The sequence below is a fragment of the Streptopelia decaocto genome (assembly GCF_964273445.1).
Source record: "Streptopelia decaocto genome assembly, chromosome: 1".
Taxonomy (NCBI): domain Eukaryota; kingdom Metazoa; phylum Chordata; class Aves; order Columbiformes; family Columbidae; genus Streptopelia; species Streptopelia decaocto.
The window spans coordinates 148,002,514-148,028,672 of NC_138663.1; the positions used below are offsets into that span (position 1 = coordinate 148,002,514).

The following is a 26,159-nucleotide window of genomic DNA, read 5'->3' on the forward strand; positions in this document are numbered from 1 at the left end:
TTTCAAAAAATGCAGAAAAGCTGCCGATAAGTTTTGCAACATTCTGTGGAGGGTGGAAATTGCAGTGACAAAAAGCTTAAAACAAAAAAATGACAGACTTGAATTACTTCGAGTTGGAACTTGTCTGTTTGCACTCTGATCTCTCTGGTGATCGATGACAAGACCAGAGGCAATGTCAGGAAGATGTGCCAGGGGAGGTTCAGGTTGGACATTAGGAAAAGGTTCTTCCCCCAGAGGGTGGTGGAGCACTGGAACAGGCTCCCCAGGGAGGTCTCACGGCCCCAAGCCTGACAGTGTTCAAGAAGAGACTGGACAGCACCCTCAGACACATGGTGTGAACTGTGGGGTTGTCCTGTGCAGAGACAGGAGTTGGACTCGATGATCATTGTGGGTCCCTTCAGACTCAGGAACTTGACTGACTTTGTTGCTGTCTGATTCCTGAGCTACATTTCCTCTTCTCAGAGGACCTCTGATTACTGGCATTAGCAAAAACATCCAAATAACCACACAAAATAAACAGGTAATTCTAACTGGTTGTATGAAGTTGTTGTCATCGCACAATGACTTTTTTTTTTTTTAATAAGCAATAGTGATACCGCTGATCTTGCAACAGCTAGAGGTGCTCGTGCTAAAATATGGTCCACATGTGGTAGAGAAGAATGGGTTTGTCAGCAGGATTTGCCATCAGATTTGTTCCCTACCTTCTCCAGTTGAACAGTGACTTTGAAAAAATATTTCTGATGGGTGGGTTAGGAATTTGGGGCGGCTCAGGGAGTGGTTTATTTTTTATGATAGGTGGAGCATAATGAGAATAGTCTGTTAAACAGCAAGGATGACTGTGTATTAAATTAACCCTTTTATAGCTTTATCTAGTTACCCAGACTAAGCTTTTAGTTTTGAACTTCTTTTAAAGCATCGCAACAATTAACATTGTGGTGGACAAATTTCCCTATCCTGTTAAATGCAAGTGGCGTACAATCTTAAATAAAAATGTGAGAATAATACCATGATTGCCAATAGTCATTAAGTTACTTTCTTAAGTACCTGTTTTGTGGTGCTGCCATAAGCTTTTTCTTTAGCTGTTACTGTGTTCATCCAATTACTGACCTTATCATGAAGCAGAAATTTATGCTGCTAAATATGGAATTTTAATGATCAGTTTTGCAGGGTTTTGACATCAGTCTATAAAAGTGATGCCCGTTCTCACATAATCTTCTTCCATCTTCCAAGAAAAGGTGAAGCCAAATTACTAGGTATGTCTACAATGCATGAAGCAGAAATTTAATTTTGCTTTTATAAGGATGTCAGAATGATCACTAAAATAAGCCTATTAGTATTCTGAGTAAAATATATACTGTTTTTAAAAATAGCAAAGTTTTTTATGAAGATAAAATAGTGGTCAAAACTTATTTCTACAACTAAGTCGTGAAGTTATTAATGCTGAACAAGAATATGAAACCTAAATAATTCCTTATTTGTGGATCCATTAACAGCTTTTCTAGGAATATTTAGCTGGACACCATGTGTTCAAAAATTATTCATACTTCAATGGTCAAAGTTTGCTGTTGCTTTAACTTCATAGCTTTCAAGGTATGACATGAAGAACACTGACACAGTTTACAGTTGAAATCCTTTGGTTATATTGAGGTAAACAACCACAGGGCTGCTGTGTTACCAGGCACTTGTAATCAATAACAACACAAGGAAGAATGCAGCGTCTGCAGTTGCACGAAGTTCTGAGAGACTGCAAAAGCTAGAACAAATACTACTGGTGGAAATTACATATTCAAGTCTCTTCACATCACTGTGGCAAAATTGTAACACACTTTGTGGCAAAGAAAGAAGAACTTGTTGTGAAGATGCTGACATTTGTGATCACAGAGACACACAGTCAAATTCTTTCACCAATCAGCCTTTTTCTTGTCCGTCCCCCCAATAACCATTCCTTCCTCTCTTCTTCCACAGGCCTATAACCATGGTCTTCTTTTGTGTCAACAAAGCTGATAATGTGTGTGGCTCTGAGTAGGTAAAGGTTCTTTGCTGTCACATCTGCCACTGCCAGCTGCAGTCCTATATGTTGGCATTTCAGTAGTTTCGGAAGACTTCAGATGCTCTGGAAACAGAACATAAAAACCGTATGTCTACTTAAAACTGCTTTTTATTCTAGTCTAGCACAGAGAGATAGGATGGGGAAAAAAAAATACATTAATTTTGTGATTAATATGCTGGTCTGGAGACACGGAGTCCAAAGTCCTTGCTTTGCCACAAGCTTCCTTTGTGAATTTAATTTCCATTTCTCTGTCTCTGTTTCCTCACTCGTCTGCTGGGGATAATGGCACTTCTCCTCCTGATGCCAAGTACATTAGCAGTAGAATGTTTAACTCCGCGATGGGTTTGTAAACAGAAATAAGTAGGCAGATTACCACATCTTTTAAAAACTGCATAGGAAGAAAATGCTCACAGGCTTTCATTTTACTGGACTGGAAGGAAAGACCTTTATTTTCTTTGGAGTTTGCAGTGTGTGTTTGTGAATCCTATTAAATTATTTGCTTAAGTGTTCTGGACTGAATTTTACAAGTTAATTAGAATGCCAGCACGCTCAAATGCTATGTAATGGAGAATTAATAACAATCAAGAATTGTTATTTCTGTTGTACAGCAAGACACAACAAAAACTTAAATCAGACCCCAAGGCACAAACTTGCTGCAAAGCGCACAGAGCCTCGGGAGGTACTCTGAGAAACTGAATTCCCGGCTTTTCTTGGTACGGCGTTTCCGAAAGCTGCTCGTACTTAACTTTTGGCAGATGTACATGTTCAGTGGAGGCTCTCCCACTCTCTCTGAATGCCTTTGCTACTTGGAGATTATATTGCTAGTGGATGAGGCTCTAGGGATGTCATCTTTAAAAGCACTGGAAAACTGCGCATGGTGCAATTCACTTGCCATTAAATCTATTAATGTGCTCTCTAAGGGAAGGACCGTAACGGCTGCGCTCGTTGGCAGGCCCTGATGGTTAATTATTTCCAGAGTTTACTGTTTTGGAGTTTGCTGCCCTGGCAGTCACACGTCTGCTCAGCCACCTCCTCCCATTCCAGGCAGTGCTGGTCAGAGGTGCTGCTCTTTGGCCGGGCTCAGCAGCCAGGGGCAGCTGCCTCGTACAGCTCCCCAGGAGGACGGGCAATGGGAAACACCCCAAAAATCCTTGCAGACAAACTGAGGTAATTAAAGACATTCATGAAGCTGCCCCAAGTAGTAGCAGACCGCCCGAAGTTGGTTAGAAAGAAACCCAAAAGGGTACCATGACCTTCAACTGGCACAGAATGAGTACTTAGATGAAGTAAGGAAGCTCTGCTGACAGACTCATTAATTTTTTTTTTTTGGGGGGGGGTCGGTGTGTCTGTTTCATCTTTTAACAGACACACAGACTGTTTGATGTTGTCATGTACCTCTGGAGGTCATCTTGTCCAGCCTCTCTGCTCAAGTAGGGCCACCTTCAGCCAGTTGTCCAGGACTATGTCCAGGCAGCTTTTGAATATCTCCAAGGATGGAGCCTCCACAACCTCCCTGGGGAACCTGTTCCAGTGCTTGGTCACCCCCACAGTGAAAAAGTGTTTCCTAATGTTCAGAGGGAACCTCCTGTGTTTCAGTTTGTGCCCTTTGCCTCTGGTCCTGTAACTAGAGAATGCTGAGAAGAGCCTGGCTTCCTCCTCCTTGCACCCTCCCTTTTCAGGTATTTAGATCCCCCTGAGCCTTTTCTTCTCCAGGCTGAGCAGTCCCAGCTCTCTCAGCCTGTCCTCATAGCAGAGATGCTCCAGTCCCTTAGTCCTCTTAGTGGCCACTCATTAGGACTCTTTCCAGTTTGGCCACGGGTCCTGTACTGGGGACCCCAGAACTGGACTCAGCCCTTCAGGTGTGACCTCACCAGTGCTGAGTAGAGGGGAAGGATTATCTGCCCCTCTTCTGGCATATCATCCTTTCCCTTTTCCAGACATGTATTTTATTTCCCTCTTTGTACAGAAATGTATTCCCTGTGACATTTTGCTCTGTTTGGATTCCTAAACTTGGCAAGCAAAACCAAACTGTGCCAAGGAGCAAACAAACGAACCAAAAGCCAATGGTCTGATGTCTGTGTTTTTACAGTTGTAGTTCTGTCCAGAACCATACTTGCAGCATATCTGTCAAATATGCTTTGTGAATTATATTCCTGAGAGTTTATATTCTTTTCCTAGCCCTGACACATACTGTTCTCCATGTAGATGTAGCAGATGTTCTCCATGACCATGTAGTTTGAACTGCTCTCTGATGTGTATTCACTTGTACCTGCCTACACTGGTTTTCACTGTCTTAATGTATTCCCTGAATGTATTGTCTTCTTGGAGCCATACAGAGACCTCCTTAATCCCAAAAGTCAAATATTTGCATTTTTCATTTCACCACGGCACTTCCTTCTTCTGATATTAAGAATGGCCATGGGTGGTGATACAGATTTCTTAATAATCCTGCGCTTTTTGTAATGCTCCTTCCATTCATTCGTAAGTCCCTAAAACTTGTGTGGTTTGGAATGAGATTGCTTCTCTCCAAGTAAAGCAGGGCCTCTGCCTTCAGGTTTGGCAGCTGTGGTGTTGAAAGTTACTTTTTGGTATTTACTTTCTGAAAAAGGTTGCTGAACCTGAGCGAGGTGCCGGCCTTTTCCCCCGCAATTCTTTATTAATACCGTTACATTTCCAAATACGTTGATTAAAATTGGAATCCTACTCCAGCAAATACTCACCTGGACGTGTTTGGCACCTCAGGGTGAGGCGATGGCTCTCTTGCTAGAAACAATACCATATTATGCAACCACGTGTGAGGAATAGTAAAAATGCTTGCAATTGTTTTGACAGCAATTTTCTGTTCTGGAAAGACGAAAAAAAAAAAAAAAAAAAAAGAAAAAAGAAAAAAGAAAACAACAAAAAAAGAAAACCCAGCAAGAGAGGCCTCCAGAATCTATTTGTGACTCTGGAGGGCTCGCTGACCGTCACCGCTCCCCCAGCCAGGTGCGTTTCCTGACAAACGGTGCAAATACCCTGATTCCGTGGACTTGGCACTGGTTTAACATCCCCCGGCCCGTTGCGGGGTCACTGGGGCGGGCGGTGGGGCCCGGCTCGCCAACACCTGCCGGGGACTTTTCTTCCTTAACGGGGCGCGGGTGATGATGAGGAGGGGGCCGAGCGGCGCCCCCACACAGCCGGGACAGCCGGCCGAGCGCTGCCGGCGGGCCGGGGGTGGTGCTGCCCGGGGCGGGGCCTGCGGCGGGCGGTGGCGCGGGCGGAGCGCGCCCCCTGGCGGCGGCGGCGGGCAGGTGCGGCCGGCCCAGCGCCATTACCGCCGCCCGGCGTGGCTCCTCCCGGCGGGCGCTCGGCGGGAGCGGCGCGGCGGAGCAGCGCGGCCGCCGGCGGGATGCTGGGGGTGGCGGGGATGACCTGCAACAGGTAGGAAGAAGCGCGGGGGCCGCCCGCCCCGTCCCGCCTCCAGCGGCGGGCGGCTGCTGAGGGCGGCGCTTTGTCTCGGCGCGGCCGGGTCGCTGTCACCGGTTGCTTCCCGTTTGCTTGAACCCCCCCGCTCCCGGTGCCACGGGAAAGGCGCTTCCCCCTGCTCCGCCCGACGCCGGTTGGGAGGCGGGCGGCGACGGGACCGCGCCGTGCGGGGCGGAGGGCGGCGAGAGCGGCGTTCCCGAGCTCCGGCGGGGGCGAGAGGGTCTGAGTTGGTCTCTCGGGTGGGTACTGGCATAGGGGACGGGGTCCCGCCGAAGGGCTGGGGGTTGCAGCCGTGCAGGTGTGCCGCCTTCTCGCCCCGTGAAGTTTCCGCGTCACGGGGGAACTTTCCCCGTCCCTCCGGCAGCACCGGGCACGGGAGAGATCCCTTCTCCCTTTGTGCCCTCACTTAGTGGGGTGGTCTGTGCGTCCTGGCTGCAGTAAACTGGAAATAATACACAAAACTCAAGTATAACACATGTTGAATGGAGCGTGTGCGCGGTTTAATGCTCTGTGCATTGAAACACATCCTTTCCTGAGGGAGGGTTATTGTTTTAAAAGTGTGGCGCTAAATAACCTCGGGTCTTTACGTGGTGAGGTTTGTGTAGTTTTATGCATATCCCATAATTACTGAGTAGTTGTATGCTAGGGAGAGGTTAATGGGGATGGGTTACAGAAAGCAGAGGCTGTTCTACTCATGGCCTGGTGTTTCAAAGCCTCATCCATTGTAGCTGTTTCTCGGGAAGAAACATCCCGAATTAAAATACTTGGCAAGTGTTGCTCTAATGCGTTGAAACCTGGGGTTCAGGGAAGGGGAAAGAGTGATTTTGTAGCTGCAGGTTCAGGATTGCTGCTGGCGCACAGACTTTAGCCTGGCTAAAGACCGCCTTATCTTTCCCTGCGCGATTTCTACCGTGAATTCCTCCAGCTCTGCACCACACCTTTGGAGAAAAGCTGTGGCAGCAGCAAAGTCAAGCCCGGTTGGAGCTACCAGTGGCACCCTGTGCTGGCGTGCAGCAAGGTGGGCTGCTGGGCCAGCTCCACTCCTGAGGTCAATGCCCATGGACAAGGGAGGGGACGCGGCAGGATCTCGCCAGCCTTGACCAGCTTTAGCTCTAGCTGCTGAGAAAAAGAAAGGTAATGTGATTCAGATGTTCATGTGTATTAAAGTAACTGTTTTATTTTAGTTGTCTCAAAAGCCACTTGCTTTCTTGGTGGGTGATGGGTGCTTCCAGGCCAGGCTCCCTTCCTGCGTTCCCTAAAGTGGCTGAGTTCTCAGTATTTGTGCTGTGAGCGTCAGTCTCTTGTGACTGCGAGGATCTGCGCGTTGTTCAGCCCTGCACAGGTGCTTCAGCTCCAGTGTGGAGTCTGCCTCTCCGGGTAAATAGAGCAATTGCATATTTGGCATCTGTTCTGCTGAAGTCGTCAGGGAGCGGGCCAGCTGCCCTGCTGGTACACGCTTCCCAGGATATGAACCAGGCTACACCCCTGGCAGGGTGAGAAATTTTGGGACAAAGTCAGGCTAGAGCTGACGCTTGCAGAAACTTGCTGAGACGAAGTAGCAGAGCACTCTGGTGGGAGCCCACCTCTCTCAAAGCTGTCTGGGGGAGCTTCTTCAGTGCAAAATGCAGGCGGTGCATCCCACAGCAGGCAAGGGGGTGGCCGGCATCCAGGGAAGCGGCAGCAGCAGAGCACCCATCCCCGGGTACGGGCAGCAGCTCCAGCATCCTCCCCAGGCAGCGGGGACAAGCCGGGCCGCCTCCTGGCCAAGCAAATCCTCCCACAGCTGGGAGAGTCGACGTGGCCTCCCATCACTGCTGACAGGCTTTGAATATGAAATGCTCACCCAGCAAGGGCTGGACGTGGGACCCCTTGCCTAAACTGGCTGGTCCCCCCTGTAGCTCTCCTCTCCCCATTCTTTGGGTGAATTGGCATATCGAGGACAAGGCGCCGCAGTTAAGGAGGTGAAGGTGAGGTGCTGATTCTTGCACAAGTGTGGCTGTGGGGAGCAGAGGGAGCTGCCGGTCGGTGCAGGGAGCACTGGTCACCTGGCAGGGCAGCACGATGGGGAGAGGCTGTGGGGTCAGCGCCTTTGGGGTAGCTGGTGGCAGGACTTCTAGGCAAAGGGGTTTTCTTTAGATGATTCCAGCCCGTTAGGGACAAAATAAAACAAGAGGGCAAGGTTTGTGTAAGATACATTTCCATTTGGTAAAACACAAGGGCAGGAGATTAAAAACTGGTGCATTTTTTCTTGTTTTGATTCATTGGAGAAAAAAATACTAAAAATGCAAATGTTTAATTCAAAACCACTTTTCAACAAAAATAAGGTCATCTCAAAAGCTTTCCCAGGCTGAAACTCCTAAGGGATTTTGGATCTTGAGTTTTTGCTGTGATTTAGAGAGTTAAAGTAATCTGAGTTTGGGAGAAGAAAACAGAAAAAGGAAAGAATGACTTGAGGTCTCTCCAGATTTAGTACATGAAAGAGGAGCAGACATCTGGTCAGCAGGTACGCACGAAGGGCTCGTTATTGTCCTTTGAAAAACTCTTCTTTTCAACTTTTTTTTTTTTTACCTCTTCACTTTATGGAGTCTTTTTGAACTCCATTTGCTGCCACAGCTTTTGTTTTGCAATGAAAGGAACCTGCAGGCTGGCACAGTAACCTGAACGCCTGTTAGTCGGGGCATGGCCATCGCACTTGGCATCGGGCTGGGAAATCAGATTCTGTCCCGGAGAAGAAGGTTTTGGGCAGGGAGAGTTGTGTGGTTCTCCCTGTAGCTGGGGTGATGCTGAGTAGCAGTTTGGGTTTCAACATTTAAGAGCTGGGTTTTTTTTAGGGGGTGTAAAGGGGATTGCAGGCTGGGTTTTGCGGGTGGCTTTTCCAGCTGCTTGTCCTGAGCTCATACTGATGTATTATAGTTCGAATAACTCTTTTTATGCAGTTCAGAGAAAAACATGAGCTTGCAGTTCAGAACCAGTATTATCGTGAGCTTTTGTAGTTACCGAGCTCAAACTAAGTTTTTCTTTGTAGCAATAAATACAGGCCAGCATGCAGTAAAATACCAAACAAAGCAAGCTGTTCTTTATTCAAAGCATAACTACATTTGAAAAACTAGCATAAACTCACAGTATTTACAAATCTTGGTCCACTGTAGACTGTGAAGCTCAAAACTGGGCAGTTGGTGTTACTGGCTTTGATAGGGAACTCCATAAATAAGAAGGTAAACGTGATGCTACAGTTAAATCTCGGTTGTAACTCACAGGTCTTTTTCTTAGAACTGGCTCCATGCTATTACTGCAGGGGAACCATCAATAGCCTGAAATATACAGAGGATGTTTTGCATAGTTAACAAATTCTTTTTCAAGTTGCAATAAAATATTTATTACTGAAGCACTTAAGGCAGGCTTTTCAGCTTCTGCAATTGTGGCTTTGTACTAAGTGTGTTAGGTTAGACATCCTGATTCATCTGTGTTTTGTTCTCCTCCAAAGTCTGATGTAAAGGTTTTTCACGCCGTAGCATAATGCAATCTCTTATTACTTTTCAATACAGGGAGGCTTTAACTCTTAGCTGTGCTAAAAGCAGCTTGATAGTTGGCAGGGAAATCACTTGCGTCAGGTCTTTCCATGATGGCAGGTGAAAAATCAAATCGACGGTCAAATTCTGATGGCTAAAGCCTTCCCTTGTATGAGCTGCCCATAGCATGAATTGAGCAGCCGTGTACGTGGTCTCCTGTCCTTGTCGTTTTAGGGATGTGTTACAGTGCACGTCACCCTGGCAGCTTGTGCAGGAATGCTGGTGTTGGGACAGAAAGGGCAAAGGGATGGGGGAAGGTCCTGATTCAATCTGACAATTAGAGAAAACACAGCAGAGGGCTGTGCCCTGGGGTTAATACTTTTCTTCAAATTGGGACACTCCTTTGCAATTACTTCGGTATTTCCCTTCCTGCAGTGTCGAAGTCTTTATGAAAGTGCTTACTTGTGTTTTTCAAGCAGATAGAAGGGGAAAAAAAAGTGCTCAAGATACTGTAATTTCCTTGGCTGGATTTGCGTACCCTAACAACCCTTTATGCAAAACAGTTTGAATTTATCTCGGTGCCTGGAGATTGTCAGTGAGGTCCAAGAGGCAGAAGCTGATGGTGTGCCCAGTGACAAACTATTCATAGGCCAAGTGGACCTCTTGTCTGCAGTCTGAAACCACATTCCTGCGCAAAAATGACATAGTTTGGAGTATCCTTGGATGCATGAAAAATAGCGTAACAAGAAGGCCAGCACCCAGGATGAGGTTTTATGCTCTGCATTTTTCATACTAATTGCTTTTCCTTATATTTTAAATAAGATGTCCTTGAATTCCAGCTCTGATCATGCTTTTTTTCCCATCCCTTTTTAACTAATTAAAAAAAAACCACCAGCGACTTCTACAGAATTTGATAAGAAGGTGAGTCCTAAGTCAATGTATTTAGGGTTATTTCATTCACTGCTTGCATTAAATAGTTTGAAGAACTGGGAACACAGTAGTGGATGGGCTTTTAATTGAGTAAAACCTAAATTGGTGGGAACAGTAGAGTTAAAACCACGGGATTTTTTGCTTATATCCGATGGGGAGTTGGTGTGGATAGTCTGGGAAACTAAGACAATGTATTGATTTTATATATGTTTCCTGAGTGGCCTGAGCAGCCTGGGTGAGCTCAGAATTATAAGGGTTTTCTGTATTAATACATTGTTTTAGTGTAGTTGGGGGCACGGGGAAGGACCACAGCAAAGCATTGCAGTAACGCCAGCAAATATTTGGGAGGCAGCAACATGGCAGAGTGGCTCCCGTCCAGACCCCACGCTGACGTGCAACAGCTGTGGGATTGATGTGGGGAGAGGAAAGCAACGCAGAGGAATAGTTTCAAATCTGCCCTGGGAGGGGGAAAGGAGCCCTTGATGCTTTGCAAGGACTCTCGGGGGGGGCTTGGCCATCCCTGCTGAGTCTGGGTGCTGCCTGAGAGGGCCAAGGGACCGGCTGTCAGCCCTTTGCCTTCCGGAGCCGCAGCATCTCCACCTCCGATTTGGGAATGAAAAATACAGCTTGGCAGGCAGGACGGCACAGGCTGCCAGCCGGTGCTGCTGGGGGAAGGCAGCGCCTGTGGATTCAGGGCTGAATCAGCACAGCAGCCTCTGCTCACAAAACCCTTTGTTTTTGGTGAATTCTCTGTCGTGAGGAAGCGTTTACAAGTAGGCGCATAATTTGGTCTGTAGCTTTGCAGATAAACACCGTGCGCTTCTGAACTGCACTGGTAGCAGGCCAGACTTGCGTTTTGTGGCAGAGAGGCCAACATTTGTTTTGGATTAAGTCATTTATTTTTTGCCAGGGCCTGCTGGTCAGTGGACCGAGATTCACTTGGCAGTGATCATCTCCCAGATCCAGCTCTGGCCAGTGTCATGAAGTGGGGCAGACCATTCCTGAGCCATGCCAGGGCAGCTGCTCTTCCCCTAGGCGGTGATTACAGAGACATTTTAATTAAGCATGCAGTCGTGCTGCAGCTGACTATGGTGACTCGCAAGCTCCTGTCCCCCAGCATCTATTGTGCTGGCACCAGGGAACTGACCCAGCTGAAAACCCATGGCAAAAGATATTGGTAGATATATAGATTTAAAGCCGAGTTAGTCTCAATCTGGATCGATTCCTTGATCTTGTGAGTGGTGGTGATGTTGGGGAAGGGGAAGTGACATGGGAAAGGTGGAAATACCCATTTCAGCAGAAGCATGGAGTTGTGCCTGCGCTCTTAGCTGTGGCCTCAGAGAACAGTGTTAAAGGTGGGGTCCCATGAGGAGGTGCTGGAGATCTAAAGGAGTGAGCAGTGTTTGATGGTCTGGATGGGGCTGGTGCTTGCTGTGGTGTCAGGAAGGGGCACATCTGTGCTGCGTTGCACTGAAAGAGGCATCGCCTGTCTGTAGGTTGTGCGTGGAAGATGGATTTCAAAGCACACTTGCGTGCGTTCTTTATGCAGCTTGTCATCTGCTCCTGCAGCCTTGCCTGAATGGAAACCTCCCCAGCAGTGTTTTTTTCATGGCTGTCACAGAAACAGTTTGCAGAAATTCACCTCAGAGCATTTGGAGGAAGGAGACCCCGTGTCCCATCCCTGTGACACATAGGTTAGTTAGAAAGGGCATGGAGAGCAGCAACAGATCGATGCTTGTTTAAATCTGTCTAACATTCATGGGCACGACAGGACTCCATGATCTGAAGGTGCCCAGGGGCTTTCTTCATCCACTGCTTTCAGGTCCCAGAGGAATTGGATGCTGTCTGTACCCACTTGTACTGTTGAGGGGAAAAAAATGGAGCAAGAGTTGTGCCCGTGAGGTCTCGCAAGCTGAATCCCACCATATAGAGACACAGCTGTGTGACACCCATGGCACAGGTGCCTGCTGGCGTGTTTTTCTCAAGTGCTGTGCTGGGGGATGAGGTTCCCTTCTTTTGTATTGTAGGACAAGGTTTCCCTCCAGCTGCTGTGGGAAAAGGGGCTTGATGGGAGCTGTCAGTGAGCTTCACCAGGACTCGAAGAAGGGCAGGAACATCTCAGGTGCAATATTGTGGTAGTACTTTTACATATCCCAGAAAACAAAAGTTTTTTTTTCCTCTCATAAATATATGAAGTTGTAAGAGAGAGGCAATATTCTGATAATATGAGAAAGGAATGGAAGTGGGTCATTTTAAAGCTGCTGAGAAAAAGCTGACTTCCGAAATCTTTGTTCCTTCATTCACATTTTTTTTCTTTTTGTTAGCCAGCCTCAGGAAATGAGAACATTCTTTTGGCTTTCTGTGCCTGAGTCACATCTTTTATATATATCTCTGTCTATATATAAAAATATGTTAAAACATCTGGAGATGTTTGTTTCAGAGAGGTACTTGTTTTGTATTAGGGTTTCTGAGCTTTAAGTGTTTGTACACAGTTGGATGTTTCCAGAGTTTCCCATACTTCTCCAGTTACAAGGATATGTGTATTGCTGACAGAAAGGCCTAGGGGAATATGCTGATAACCTAAAGAATATACAAACAAGTAAAAGTAAAACCTTTAAAGAAAGTAAGAATTTGCTTTTTCTTTCAAAAATTAAACTATCAAAGCGGTTGTTTAATGTGAGTTGCATCCAAATATGTAACTGTTTAATGTTTGACAAGTATATATTAAACAAAAAAAAAAGTGTGAGGAGGAAAATCAGAAAATCCCAGTAGATCTTTTCTTGTTCTTTAAAAAAAAAAAAAAAAAAGGAAAAGGAAGTAATTAAAAGCTCGTTACACCCATTTCAGGCAGCTGACACTCTCTGGGCTCTGGCAGTGCTCGGAGTGCACACTGGGGTCTCGTTGCCTCCCTCTGCCCTCCCACCGGGGTCACACGGGGATCGTGAGACTTCATTTTAAAAGGGGAAAAAAAACCCCTCTCTTTAGTTTAACCAAAGGCCAAATACTTAACTTTGGTGGGGGAGGTGGTGGGATTTAGGAGAACAAATTGAATTTCTACTCTTGGTTGTTTAATGTAGCTACACCAAAAATAATGGGAGACTGGGGACGGTGAGTGCTGGCAGTGTCCCTCTGGGACATGAGGGGAATGTCCCCCCAAGGGGATCCATCTGCTGTGGTCATGCAGCCTCCAGGTGTTCATGGCAGCTTCTCCTGCAGCTCCCACTGAAATGCCCTGGAGTCTATGGCTCAGATAAGAAACCTCTCACTGATCAAATATTTTGATTGCGCCCTGGCCTTCCTGTTAGTTTCTTTGATCTCTCTCATCAGTGGATTACAGTGGACTTGAAAAAGTCGAGCTTGTTGAAATAGTTGTATAAATACGGTCCTCGGGGTAGGTGTTGTTTAGAAAGGTACTTATCTCCTGGAAAAAAAGTCTAACTCTTTTTGGCCCTTCAACATGCTCGTTTGCCATCGTGCGTCAAAGAAGTGTGACTTCTATAATTACATCAAAGAATAGCAGCTTATTGTTAATTGTTTGAAATAATCTAAAGACCGTTGGGCTTATTCTTTTGGCTGATTTCCTGCTCATTCAAACACTGAAGAATGTTTCAGGTTCACATTTTAAAAAGTGTATAAAAGAAACCCATACAGCCAAGAGAGTCTCTCGGGGAAACGGATGGGCTCGTAGCCCTGGGACGAATCCCACTCTGTTGAAATCTCCAGCAGTTACAATTTCTCTCTTTTTTTTCAAAGAGAAAAGGCTCTCCTTCTCCCCATGTCCCCTGTGAAATGGCATCACTCAGCCCCGCTGGATGCCACACTGGGAGCTGGGTGTCTTCAAGTGGTGGCACAAAGCCACTGGTTACCAGGCTGGGTTTAGCTTTGGAGCATGGCCGGGGTGGCAGGGGATGAGTTGTACCACAGCTTTGCACTCCAATGAAGCAAGGGAGGAGGGATAAAACATTGCTGGTGCCTATGTACAAGTGTAAGCCCAGAGGTCAGAGTATCCAATCTTTGTTGCAGACTTGAAGCTGCATTTTCTTTTTTGCAGAATCACAGAATGGTTGGGGTTGGAAGTGACCTCTGGAGATCATCTAGCCCAAACCACCTGCTGAAGCAGGTTCACCTAGAGCAGGTTGCACAGGAATGTGTTCAGGCAGGTTTTGAATGTCTCCAGAGAAGGAGACTCCACAACCTCTCTGGGCAGCCTGTTCCAGTGCTCTGGCACCCTCTGAGTAAAAAAGTTTCTCCTCATATTAAGATGGAACATGTCTGTGCCCATTGCCCCTCTTCCTATCGTTGCCACCACTGAAAAGAGTCTGGTCCCATCCTCTCGACACCCACCCCTGAGATATTTATAAGCATTGACAAGGTCCTCTCTCAGCCTTCTCTTCTCCAGGCTGAACAGACCCAGCTCTCTCAACCTTTCCTCATAAGAAAGATGCTCTAGGCCCCTAATCATCTTTGTAGCTCTCTGCTGGAATACATTTCATTGCATGCAGGATGGGAACAATGGCTCTGGCCTCTCCAGGACCCTGTGGAGAGGGTCTGAGGGTTTTCAGTGGTGGGGGGTGTTTGAAGTGCCCAGGTCAGTTCAGATCCCAGCACTGTTCTCAAGGATGCTCCTTGGTGTAGGCTCACATCTGAGGTAAACCCCACACAGCAGATGCTGCTCTTTGGACCCATCCATTCCTCAGTGTGCATTACATCTCCTGCTGGTCCAGGGCTTCATTTTGAAAATTACAGAGAAAATTAAGTGCTATTTTAAGTGTCGTGTATTAGAGATACTGCTTCATTTTGATGCAAGTGAAGCTCTTTGTGCTTGTGATTGCTTAGCGAGAAATAATTTGGATTTCATGTGTCCAGTTCCATCTGAGTCACAAAAGTGAAAATCAATATTTTTATCATTAGCATGCAGAAATGGGCAAACAGTACAGTTAAGAGGATCATTGACATCAGTCTTGGGAAAATTACTAGAACATGATGAAATGGCAGAGGATCTAGGAGCAGTAATATTGTGTTATTGCTCAGGTTTCGTGAGAAAGCTTTCTGCTCACCTTGTGCTGTTTATTCATTTATAAATAGCTTTGTGAACCCGTATTTAAGGGAAACGTTAAAGGATTTTAATGCTGTCACATGATATTGATATCTTTTCAGAGCAGTTTCAGCATGGACAGATTCCCAAGGTAGGCAGAATTACAAAATGAGCATTTTGTGTCACTTGAGGTAAAATTGGTTTAGTCATTTTTACCTGATGGATTTTGATAACATGTGGCTGAGTAGCTGTGTAGTGGTTCAACTGGCATATTGTTTTTTCTTTTAAGTCCAAAACCACACAGTTTAAAATGTGCAGCGGTGTTACTTCCACGCATGCATCAAAATAAGCGCTGGAGTCTGCAGAGGGAAGTGATGGGGAAGATGCCGGGTTGTGAGTCACTGTGTGCCCAGCAGAGCCAGCACGGCCATTGCAGCCATCACTTGCATGAGTTGGAGTTGGGTGGTGGCAGCGTGGCGCTAAGCTCTTCTGGTGGGGAAAGGGCTCCATCCTGCCAGAGGAGGAATCATGCCACTGAAAGCTGTCTCCAGGTGTCCCACTCATGTAGGCATGAAGGACATTGATGGTACTAATGTTAAGCAGAGGATTTTTCTTTCCCTTGTTGAGTAATGCTCCTTGTTTGGTTTGTATTACAGATATTTACCAGCTCTCCCTGCTACAGTGAGGGGAGATGATAATGAAAAACTGCTGAGTCCAGATTTTCCAACACATCATGAATCCCTTTTCATGAAAGTATTTGAAGAATGAGCAGGGCCTTAGTTCCAGATCAAAAGCTTTTTCTTCCAGCTTAGAAAAACTAAGTTATCCACTGTGTGTTCATGGCTTAAATAATACTATCTTGTAGCTGGTCTTGGGGATGCAAGAGAGAGGCAGGGTCTACCTGAAACAGAAGAAAGATCTTAGTTCATCACAATAAAAATATATTGTTCTGCATTCTACGGAAATATCTGAAGTTCATTTAAAGTTAGTGTTGATCTGAAGTTCAATAAGCCAAAAAAAAAAAAAGTGTGCCATCAATTACTAATATTTCAGATTGAAGTACTGAATGTTTTGTTAATGCTTGAATGGAAATGTTGCAAGGATGTTAGCAGAATTGCATTTACTGAAAACTTTGTTTCACTTGCTTTTTTCCTTACGATATTAGTAGAAGTCAGGAAAGACAAGCAGCTCATATTTGTCTCAAATATTCTTTTCTTAAAGTGAACGTTAAAAATGTACAGAAAGGACATACTTGTTCTTTGGAAATTCATAAACAGCAAAATGTATCTAAGTAAAAATAATTGGATAAGTTTATTTAGTCTGAAGACAACATAGTCCAAATCACACAGAGCACTTGAGTTAAATTCCCGAGTTCACTCAGGTCAAGTTACGAGTTTAAATTTTTCTCGGAGCCAAGAGCTCAAGTGCATGGAGCTGGCACCCACATGTCTCCAGTAACAGCGCCTGGGTTCGCCCTCCTTGTCTGTGGCTCACGCAAGGCTTAAACTGCATCTACGCTGCTGTATTCTTTATAGGCTTTCTTAAGTGATAAAATCATAGAATCATTTAAGTTGGGAAAGACCTTTAAGATCACTGAGTCCAATCGTTACCTAGCACTGCCAAATCCCACTAAACCATGTCCCTAAGAACCTCATCTACATGTCTTTTAAACACCTCCAGGGATCGTGACTCAACCATTTCCCTGGGCAGCCTGTTCCAGTGCTCGAAATACCTGTGTTACAGCACATGAAGGTGAAAGAGTGGCAAGAGAAAATGTAGATTCTTTTTTTATTTGCTACAGTGATTCTGTCATAAATCATTCCTTAACTTTGTTCATTGTGTACAAGCAGGGGTTGCAATAGGATGTTGTCTCTAAAATATTAGTAGCAATTGCCTGGTGAGGTATATAAACAAACACAGGATGCTTCTACTGAAGTCTTCACTCTGAAGCCAGAAATGCACCAACAAGAATTGCTGACATTTTAAAACCGCAGTAGGTGATGGTACGGGGTCAAAAGCAATTTGGCAAGGAGCGCTTCGGTTCTGTCTGTTGCCTTCACAAAATGTCATTGCTGGCATTTTTCTCCTTGGATGCTGGGAAGCTGCAGCTGCCCCTTGGCAGGATGATGCTGCCCCTACCAGAGGAGAGGCCGATGGGGTGGCAGGGCACAGCTGGGGGAGGTGTGTGAAAGGGCTGCTTGGTGAGCAACAGAAGTGACAACTTCCCTCCAGACCTTCCCTCCAGGCTTATCCTAATGGGCTTTATGCAATGAAATGCAAAGTTTGCTCCATGGAAATAAGGAAGGAGTTGAGAGAAGCAGTGGCAGTCTCTGGGGACATCCGAACATAAGGCAGTGGTCAGCAGCCAGTGTGGTGACATGGGTGTGGGTACCCTCCTGGCAACCTCGCCAGGTGGGGATGTCACCTCTCTTTTATTCTCTCAACACCAGAAGAATTCTCTTTCTCATGTAACTTATCATCTTCTATTATCTTATTGTGGCATGCTAGGATATTTATTTTTCTAATAGCTCAGGCGTATCCTGTTGCTTTGCTTCTGTAAATATGCATTTTCTGTGCTAACAAATGTGTGCTTTTACAGAGGACATGTTCAATGCTTCGTCAGTCCAAGCTGCAGCAGTGTCTCTCTCTTCCTCTTCAGCATGCAGGCATGAAGCCAGGTTGTGTGGATATAGATGAGACACTTGGGGACATAGCTTAGTGGTGGACTTCGCAGTGTTATGTCAATGGTTGAACTTGATGATCCTGAAGGTCTTTTCCAACCTACGTGATTCTATGACTATGTGAACCGATTGCACCAGTCCCTTATATACAGGGATGGGAAGAGAGGAAACTGCAGCTGAACTCAGGACCTACTTGCTTATTCATTAGTTCTGAAGAGCCAAACTGAGGTCATTTCTGGCTGCCTGGCCAACGTGCTACTGCTTGCTGCTCTTGAGCTCTCTCTGCAAAGTCGCTGCCTGCATCAGCCCTGTGGCTGTATCTTTTGGGAAGGTGAGACCAGCAGCCTAGGAAGGAGATTAAAGAGCCCCACATTTTTTTCAGGGAATACAGAAATGACTTCTACAGGGGAAGAAATGTGTGTACCTCTCAGAATTGGAGAAGTATGATTCAGAGTTTTCCTGCATTTCCATGTCAAGAGGGAAAGATGGACCACCAGCTGTGTTTAGCATTTTTTTAAATAGAGCAGCTTTTGCAGAGGTATTTTAAAATGGGGAGGTTACTTCTTTTTTTGCTGCTTGATAATGATATGAAAACACCTGAGGAGCAGGTTTTAAGAACATTTCCCTCATCACCTTTTTTATTTCTTTTTTATTTTTAACTCTAAAAAAATGTCAGTTTTGTCTTCCCTGACTCCTACATCTGGAAGATTTGAGCCATGCTTGTTGGTAACAGATATCAGTTTGTCCTGGTACAAAACCATCTGTGAACAAGCCCTAAGGTTTTACTGTGCCATCCCACTTGCTGTTGTCATGCTAATAGCTTTTTCAGTCAGATGTTAGTTTTGTAGCTTAGACAGGAACTGATTTTTTAACTGAGATAATAAACTCCCCAAAAAGAAAAACAAAAGTTGTTTTGATTTAAAAAATGGTTGTCCCAATCTATCTTTTTGCCAGCTTCTACAATAAAGGTTCAAAAGATTACCTGTCAGAAATGAAGGTGATTTTAGCTTATTTGGAATCAAATTCCTTTGAAATCTGCAGGGATTGTATCATTAACTTCAATAAAAATAGATTAGTAGAGCTTTGTGATAATTCCTCAAGACTGCATCCATATAAACAGAGAATTCTGCACCAGTTTAAAGTAATATTCTGCATCTCTTTAGGAACACAGAAATACCTCAAACCGTGTTTGATCACTCATTGTTTAACGTTTCTGATAATGCACAAACGCTAGAGGTTAGCATGATTAGCGTGATTAACTGATTTGGTGCTAATGGATTACAGCAAATCTTTCCCAATTCCCCTCGAAGCCAATTGAAATTCTGTTGTTCTGTCTAATGGGGTTTGGTGTAGACTCAAGGGTCTGTAAGTGGAACATCGATGGCCAAATAGGACAAAATACCTGCTAATATTTGGGAAATAATTCTGTCATTTTTGAAAGCTTGCTTCTACGTCTTGAGTATCGAGATGAAGCTATTGATTTTTTGAGTTAGTTTTGTCCAGATGGTACAGTTAAGCTTGGGAAGATATTTTCCTAATCTATCGTTTCTCATATTTAAAGAAGAGTAGCTGCTTGTTAGATAAATATGTATGGTATGCCTGCTCAGTGTCACATCCCTGTGCCACAGATAAATGCTTTCAACTGAAGATGGCACAGGTTGGATTTTACACCTGGTAAAGTATATTTTGTAAAATTTATGTCTTGCTTATAACCAGTAACTGAAGTTGTTTCAGCTTTTTTTTTTTGTACAAAAGGTCCACATTTAAGTAAAAAGTGATTGTCGTGCTATATGACTCTATGGTTTTCTTTACAGCATTTTTCAACAGATCTTGGCAATGCCCTTTCACTGCTGTAACTGACTTTGCATGGTTTGGCAAACTGTCATGCAAATGTAAATGTGAGAAAGAAAACGAAAGTCCAGACCCGCAGGCTATGAAAAGCGAGTCAGCGCAGGTCTGCTTGCTCAGAAGGTCGACACCCAAGTGACAGTTCAGTTTCAGTCTTACGCAGCAGAGTATTAAAAGTTGTGTATTGACCCAGTATCATGCTACCTGATTTAACTTTAACTACATTTTAGCCCAGTAGCCACTTGGCTGATGACCTACATGACATTCTTTTGGCTTTGATGCAAAAGAAATGGTTACGAATGGGTAAACAAGTAGAAGGTGCCTGTTCATGGGAGCCTTTATGGATCCTGACCAGAAGAAAGACATTGAGGTGCTGGAGCGAGTTCAGAGAAGGGCAACGAAGCTGGTGAGGGGTCTGGAGCACAAGTCTGATGAGGAGCAGCTGAGGGAACTGGGGCTGTTTAGCCTGGAGAAAAGGAGGCTGAGGGGAGACCTTATCGCTTTCTGCAACCACCTGAAAGGAGGCTGTAGCATGGAGGGGGTTGGTCTCTTCTCCCAAGAAACAAGTGACAGGATGAGAGGAAATGGCCTCAAGTTGTGCCAGGGGTGGTTTAGATTGGATATTTGTAAAAATTTCTTCACTGAAAGTGTTGTCAGGCATTGGAACAGTCTGCCCAGGGAAGTGGTTGAGTCACCATCCCTGGAGGTGTTTAAAAGATGCGTAGATGAGGTTCTTAGGGACATGGTTTAGTGGCAGTGTTAGGTTAATGGTTGGACTTGATCTTGAGGGTCTTGTCCAACCAGAATGATTCTGTAATCTTCAGATGAGCTCCAGGGAGTGAATTTTACAGCAATCGTGTTGCGTTTCTGAAGGGGAGACAAGGTTTGGGTTAGCAGTGGGGTTACTGCTACAGATGTGTGGGAGTGGGTTGGGATTGAAGCCCATAGGACCACAGGCTGCGGGGCTCCTGGTGACCTGTGAGCCAGACTCTGCCTCCAGCAGAGGTGAGGTCCTGGTGAACACGAGCACCCATGAGTCTGGTCTGGGGAGTGGTTGCTTGCACCATGGACTGGCAGTGTTTTAGCAGAAGTTCAATTTTGGCAAAGCCAGAACTCCCCTTCAAGAAAGGGAGAGCAGGGAGTGGTGGTGTGTCTCATAGCAGTTGTTGGTGAATGATGTATGTGAAAACAACAGCAGCAGAGAAGATGGCATTTATACATCACCTTGGTCAAAGGGATTTTAATCACAGTACATTCCACAAGCAACAGGGCCCTGGAACCCCTGTGGTGGGGCACTTCGGTACTGAAGAAGGCAAAGAAAGAAGGAAGGAAGGAGGTGAAAATAACACTTAGAAACCACAGTGACTTAGACATCCTAAGGTGCCTGGGTTATTTGTACTGCTTGCTTAATGTTTCTTGTCTTACTTGGCATTATACCAGTGCTTTTCAATGACATTAGGAACAGCACACTGGGATTTAATGGCAAAACCAGGATTTCTGTTCGTTTAGTATCATCCCCCACTCCCTCGTGAACCAGATTTGATTCTGGACGACTGTAATGATTTACCTATGAAGTTGCTGAAACCATAATCTGTGTGCATGTTGCGTTGTGTTTGTGTTCCTAATTAATTTATGCTGGTAATTTCTGCTGAATGTTGAGCGCTGGTTTGGGCTGCTCAGAGCTACCTGTTATTATCTCCTTTATAAATATATATGGAAAAACCAACTTCTGAAGGGAGTAGTTGCAAGGCAATATTAGAACAGAAGATTTGCCACTCTGGCAGCAACAGCGGCAACCAAATGTGGTATTACACAGATGCTTGTGCTACTTTTGCTTCCTCTCTGCAATATTCCCTTCGTAGCATCCCCAAAGGTGAGGGCATGGGAGAGGGAGTGCTTTGATTATAAGGATTGCTAAAAGCCCATAAAATGAGGAGGGTGTCTCCACTGCAAGAGAATTTTTAGAAAAGTTTCCTTCTCCCAGGCTTGTTTTGTGGCTGTGCAGTCTTCAGCAGCAGCAGGGTGGTGAAGAAGTGCCTTGGTCCACCCTGGTCTCTGCTCTCACCTCGGTGCTGCTGCCTCTGAAGGGGCAGTGGTGGGTCCAACACAGAGCTGCTTTTGTGGTCCGGCCTTGCAGGTGTGGTGGGGGACAAGGTTTAGCTGTGGGAGCAGAGAAGGAAAGGATCTTCTGAGAAGTGACTTGACCATCTTCAAGTCCATGTGCTGGTCATTGTTTCACCTGCATTGCTGGTCAGAGGGTTGGGTGTAAATCCAGGAGTTCCTCAGTGCTCTTCCAGAGAGATGCCACATCTTACTTGGTCTTTCCCCAAGCATGCCTGAAGAGTGGAAGACGACTAACCAGAAAAAAGTGGTGTCTGCTTGAGAGGTTTTCCCAGTAACTGGAAAAAAATTCCCATAAAACGCCAAACTTCATGCATATTACAAGTTAACTGTCTTCTAAATCTTTTTCTTATAACAGTGATGCTCTCCAGTGGGTCATCCAGGTGTGAATCCAGACTTTTAAATTGCTAGAGCGTGTTGTGCATGGTCTTGACATCTGAAAAGTTGCCATAGGAGTACAGGGCAACATTTTTAGATATGCTTTATTTCAGTTAAAAGTATTGGCAGATTTTAATTCTGCAATAAGCAACTCTGATTCCTATCTCAGTTCCCGAAAACAAAAAATTGCTGGTGATGTGCAGGGGCACACATGGTGTGTAATTTAACTGTAGCTTAGGGCTGGGCTCAAATCTGTGTACGATGCTGCTCAATGGGACAAATGTGGGTAGGCACAGGTACTTATGGTATTTCTGTTTAATTGAGTAGAGCACACAGCACAGAGTCTATGCCAGATGTGGGAACACTGGTGATAACTTTATGTTAGTAGGTTTTATACTGGGACAGGTCACCTGCCAATATTTAAAAAAAAATATCTGATCTGGATAGGAGAGTTAATAGTGACTTGGTACATAGCATTGCACTGTTGCAGCATGTTTGGTCCAGCCTGAGAAGCTGTGTGTAAACTGTGTCTCTGAACTGTGGTGTCAAGGAGATTGCAGCTTGCAGAAAGCCAGAGAGCAAGGCCAGGAATGGTGTACAAGTTTTGTTGTTGTTGTTGTTTGGGAAAAAAAAAAAGAACTTAAAAGCAAACAAACACAAGCAGCAAAGAAAGGAAGCCTTTGCTCTGCCAAATGTCTTGCTCCTCAGAACATCAGCAAGGAGATGCTCTTGACCTAGCATCCATCTCCTGCCTTAGAGGGAAAAACAGTCTCTGTTTTTACTTAGGGGTGTCTGTTTTACAACCCCTCTGTTTTTATACCCTCAGTTATAGGTTGATTGGACCAATTATTCTCTTTGGGAAGGTGCCTTTGAGCAATCTAAGCATACATTAACGTTGGCCTGAGGAATATTATGTCCTGGAATATTGTGTCCAGTTCTGGGCCCCTCAGTTCAAGAAGGACAGGGAACTGCTGGAGAGAGTCCAGTGTAGGGCAACAAAGATGATTAAGGGAGTGGAGCATCTCCCTTATGAGGAAAGGCTGAGGGAGCTGGGTCTCTTTAGTTTGGAGAAGAGGAGACTGAGGGGTGACCTTAATGTTTACAAATATACAAAGGGTGAGTGTCATGAGGATGGAGCCAGGCTCTTCTCGGTGGCAAACAATGGTAGGACAAGGGGTAATGAGTTTAAGCTGGAACATAAGAGGTTCCACTTAAACTTGAGAAGAAACTTCTTCTCAGTGAGGGTGCCAGAGCACTGGAACTGGCTGCCCAGGGAGGTTGTGGAGTCTCCTCTGGAGACATTCGAAACCCGCCTGGACACGCTCCTGTGTAGCCTCGTCTAGGTGTTCCTGCTCCAGCAGGGGGATTGGAATAGATGATCTTTCGAGGTCCCTTCCAATCCCTGACATTCTATGATTCTATGACAAAACAACCTCCTGCTCCCCAAGTGGAGGATGTTGCTCTGAACCAACAAAAGCGTGGCTCCCCTTTGGGAGGGTGACAGTAGCGTAGCATGATCCCACAGTAACATTCATCCCTCCCTTTGGGTAGGCATGTGCTATTTGGCATGGTAGCCTTTATAATTTTTTTTAAGATTTTATTAAAACCGTACATTTTTCTTGTATTTTATCTAAGTACAAATAACATATTAATGAAGGTCTCCATAGCTGAAAAGAATTTGGTGTGAAATCCTGTGACCAATCTGACCATAAGGAAAGATTTTTCTTTGTCTTTCTTCCCTTTTGCTTCTTACTTCCAGTATCTAATTGCCATTCCACGGTTACTGGCACTGGTGGTTAAAACTGAGGTCTGGTCTCTTTCTTGTTACATCTTTAGGCTCAAAGCCAGGAAATGGAGAGAGCAGAAGTTAAAGGAACTCTGGACAACTTTGAGGGTGTATTTCATGGAAATCAGATTTAATTTCAAATTTTAGGTGCAGGATAGTTTAAGACAATTTAAATCTGGATAATTTAAAAGTTGCTTTTCTGTAATGATTCCAGGAAGAGAAGGCACTGGGTTACTAGTCCCATTTTTGGAACTGCTGAGCATCTGATGCCATTCCCATTAATTTCAGCAGAAGTTCAGATACATTTCGTCAACCATCTTTTTGAAGGTGCTCCCCTTGGTTTCGCTTCCATTTCACATAATTTATTTTATATAATACGGATGTATATCATCTACTCTGGCTGCATTACTGTCTTTAATCCATTTCCTGGAATTCTTGTGCTTTATTTTCAAGCATTTACTGCTAACCACTAATAAATCCAGAACATATTGGGGCTTGGTGGGATGTTGGGCTTTCCAGGATGAAACTTCATTGTTTCCCGTTAGAGGCTGTGGCTGGTAATTGCCTTCTCCTCCCTCCAACCCTCAGTCATTTGAAGTCCTCTCATACTGCACCAGCTCTTTCCACCCCAGCTGTCCCTGCTTATGGCTGCTTTTGTCCCCCCTTCCTGCCGGTGTCCCTTTCCAGGGTGATCCTGCTGGAAAACGTGCCCACAGTTGCTCCTGCGTGGGGGGGCAGAAGCCTCCTGGCACGGGCTCCTGCAAATGCCATCTGAACTGCTTCCTCTGCAATGGCTGTGAGAAATTTTAACTAACCTGAAATGGCTCAGAAGAGCAGCCATGGGCCCAGCATGAGAGAGAAGATTTGAAATAAGTCAAGAGTACGTATCACATCTTTTACTGAATTCTCCTTTTGACCCGTCTTTGTTTTCATTTTAAGCATGTAGGATGGAAAGTGTCTTTTCACGTTTCTGTAAATGCCCAGTGTATTTTGAAGCTCTTACATTAACAAAAAGTAGCCAAATATGTCTATTAAATCCACAGTTGTCGCAGATGCCAGCATTAAGCAGCAGGTTTCATGGGCTGCAGTCTGGCTGACCATCTTTTCACAGTTTTTATGTTTGCAGTTATATGGGAACAAAAGATGACAGAAAGCCTCTGCTTTTCTCCCGATTCCCTCAGCTCACAGGTGACAGCACAGCAGAGCAGTCACCCCCCTGCAGTGACGGAGCGGTACCCGGGGTGAGATGGGGACGGGGGCCCATGGGGAATGCTGTGGGGAGGCAGACTCCCACAGCTGAGCTGAGCTCCCCGCTGCCAAACATGGTTTTGTGTTACGTTGCCTTTTTTTGAATAAAAACTTCCTCTGCATTTTTTTTTTTTCCCCTTAAGTTGCTGGAACCCAAATTGTTTTTCCATGTGTGGTTTCGGATGGAAATGCTTTTCTTCCTCTTTTTCTTTCTGTCTAAAGAACTAGTGGAAATTTTTTTTTTTTAGTATTATTCAAAGACCTTTATTTTTTTTCCCCATGTGCTTACTCTTTACTTTGGACTGATGCCTCATTTTTCAGTAGCAGAGCAGAGCTACCAGAAAAAGTGTCTGCTAGACAAGCAAAGTAACTTTTAAAAATTTTATTTGGCACTCTTTTTGTACATCAAGATTGATAACTGTATTGTTACTGGCATTGCCATGATCTAAAAACGGTAGTAAAGATTCTTGGGTCTGGCACTTTTTTTTATGTCCTGAACGAATTCTGTTATGGGCTGTGTTCAAAATAACTTGGCATCCTTGCAGCTCTGTGCTACTTAGAAAGCACAAAAGAAAATTTTGGTAGTAACTTCTTTCTGTTATTGGAATATCTAGTCCACAAAATGAGTGTTTACTTTTTGTTAGGCACAGCATCTGGGGATTTTGATTTCTTCTGCTAAATCTTATGTCTAAATTAGGGTGGTGATGATTATTCTGAAAGAAATATATCAGATTTTTTTCGACATGTATGGCAGCAGTATTTTCTAATGAGTTCTTCATAGGTTTTGAGTGTTTATAGAACTTCCAAGTTAAAGCACATCTCCTTCTAGAGCTTATGTTTTTCTTATCTATTCCTATCATTATTATGAATGTGTAACTTACCATAAGAGAATTAAGGGAAAAAATAAGCATATAATTCTGAGTTCTTGTACTGCCCTTATTCTTCTACATTTGCCCTGCTTTCCACACAAATAAAATTGACCTGTACCTTACCTCACAGCTGATGTTAATATTCATATTTATATTTAATTATATGCTGAATACTTGATGTATTACTGAACTTAATGATTTGCTATTTTTATAGCAGTAAATGGAAGTAGAAATAGGGA

The 26,159-nt window shown here is 44.8% G+C and overlaps 1 protein-coding gene across 2 annotated transcripts in view; it reads left to right on the forward strand.

Annotated features, from left to right (window-relative positions):
- Positions 1-5,339: 5,339 nt before the first annotated feature.
- The window catches only part of LIMS1 (LIM zinc finger domain containing 1), a 79,508-nt gene continuing 58,688 nt past the window's right edge, over positions 5,340-26,159 (forward strand). Inside the window, exon 1 of one of the 2 annotated variants that reach the window (XM_082069535.1) lies at positions 5,340-5,470. In XM_082069535.1, coding sequence (XP_081925661.1) covers positions 5,439-5,470 — 32 coding nt within the window. In that variant the 5' untranslated portion in view covers positions 5,340-5,438. Of the gene's footprint in view, positions 5,471-6,626; positions 6,650-26,159 lie in introns of those variants that run through there. The other variant, XM_082069540.1, reaches the window with a different exon arrangement.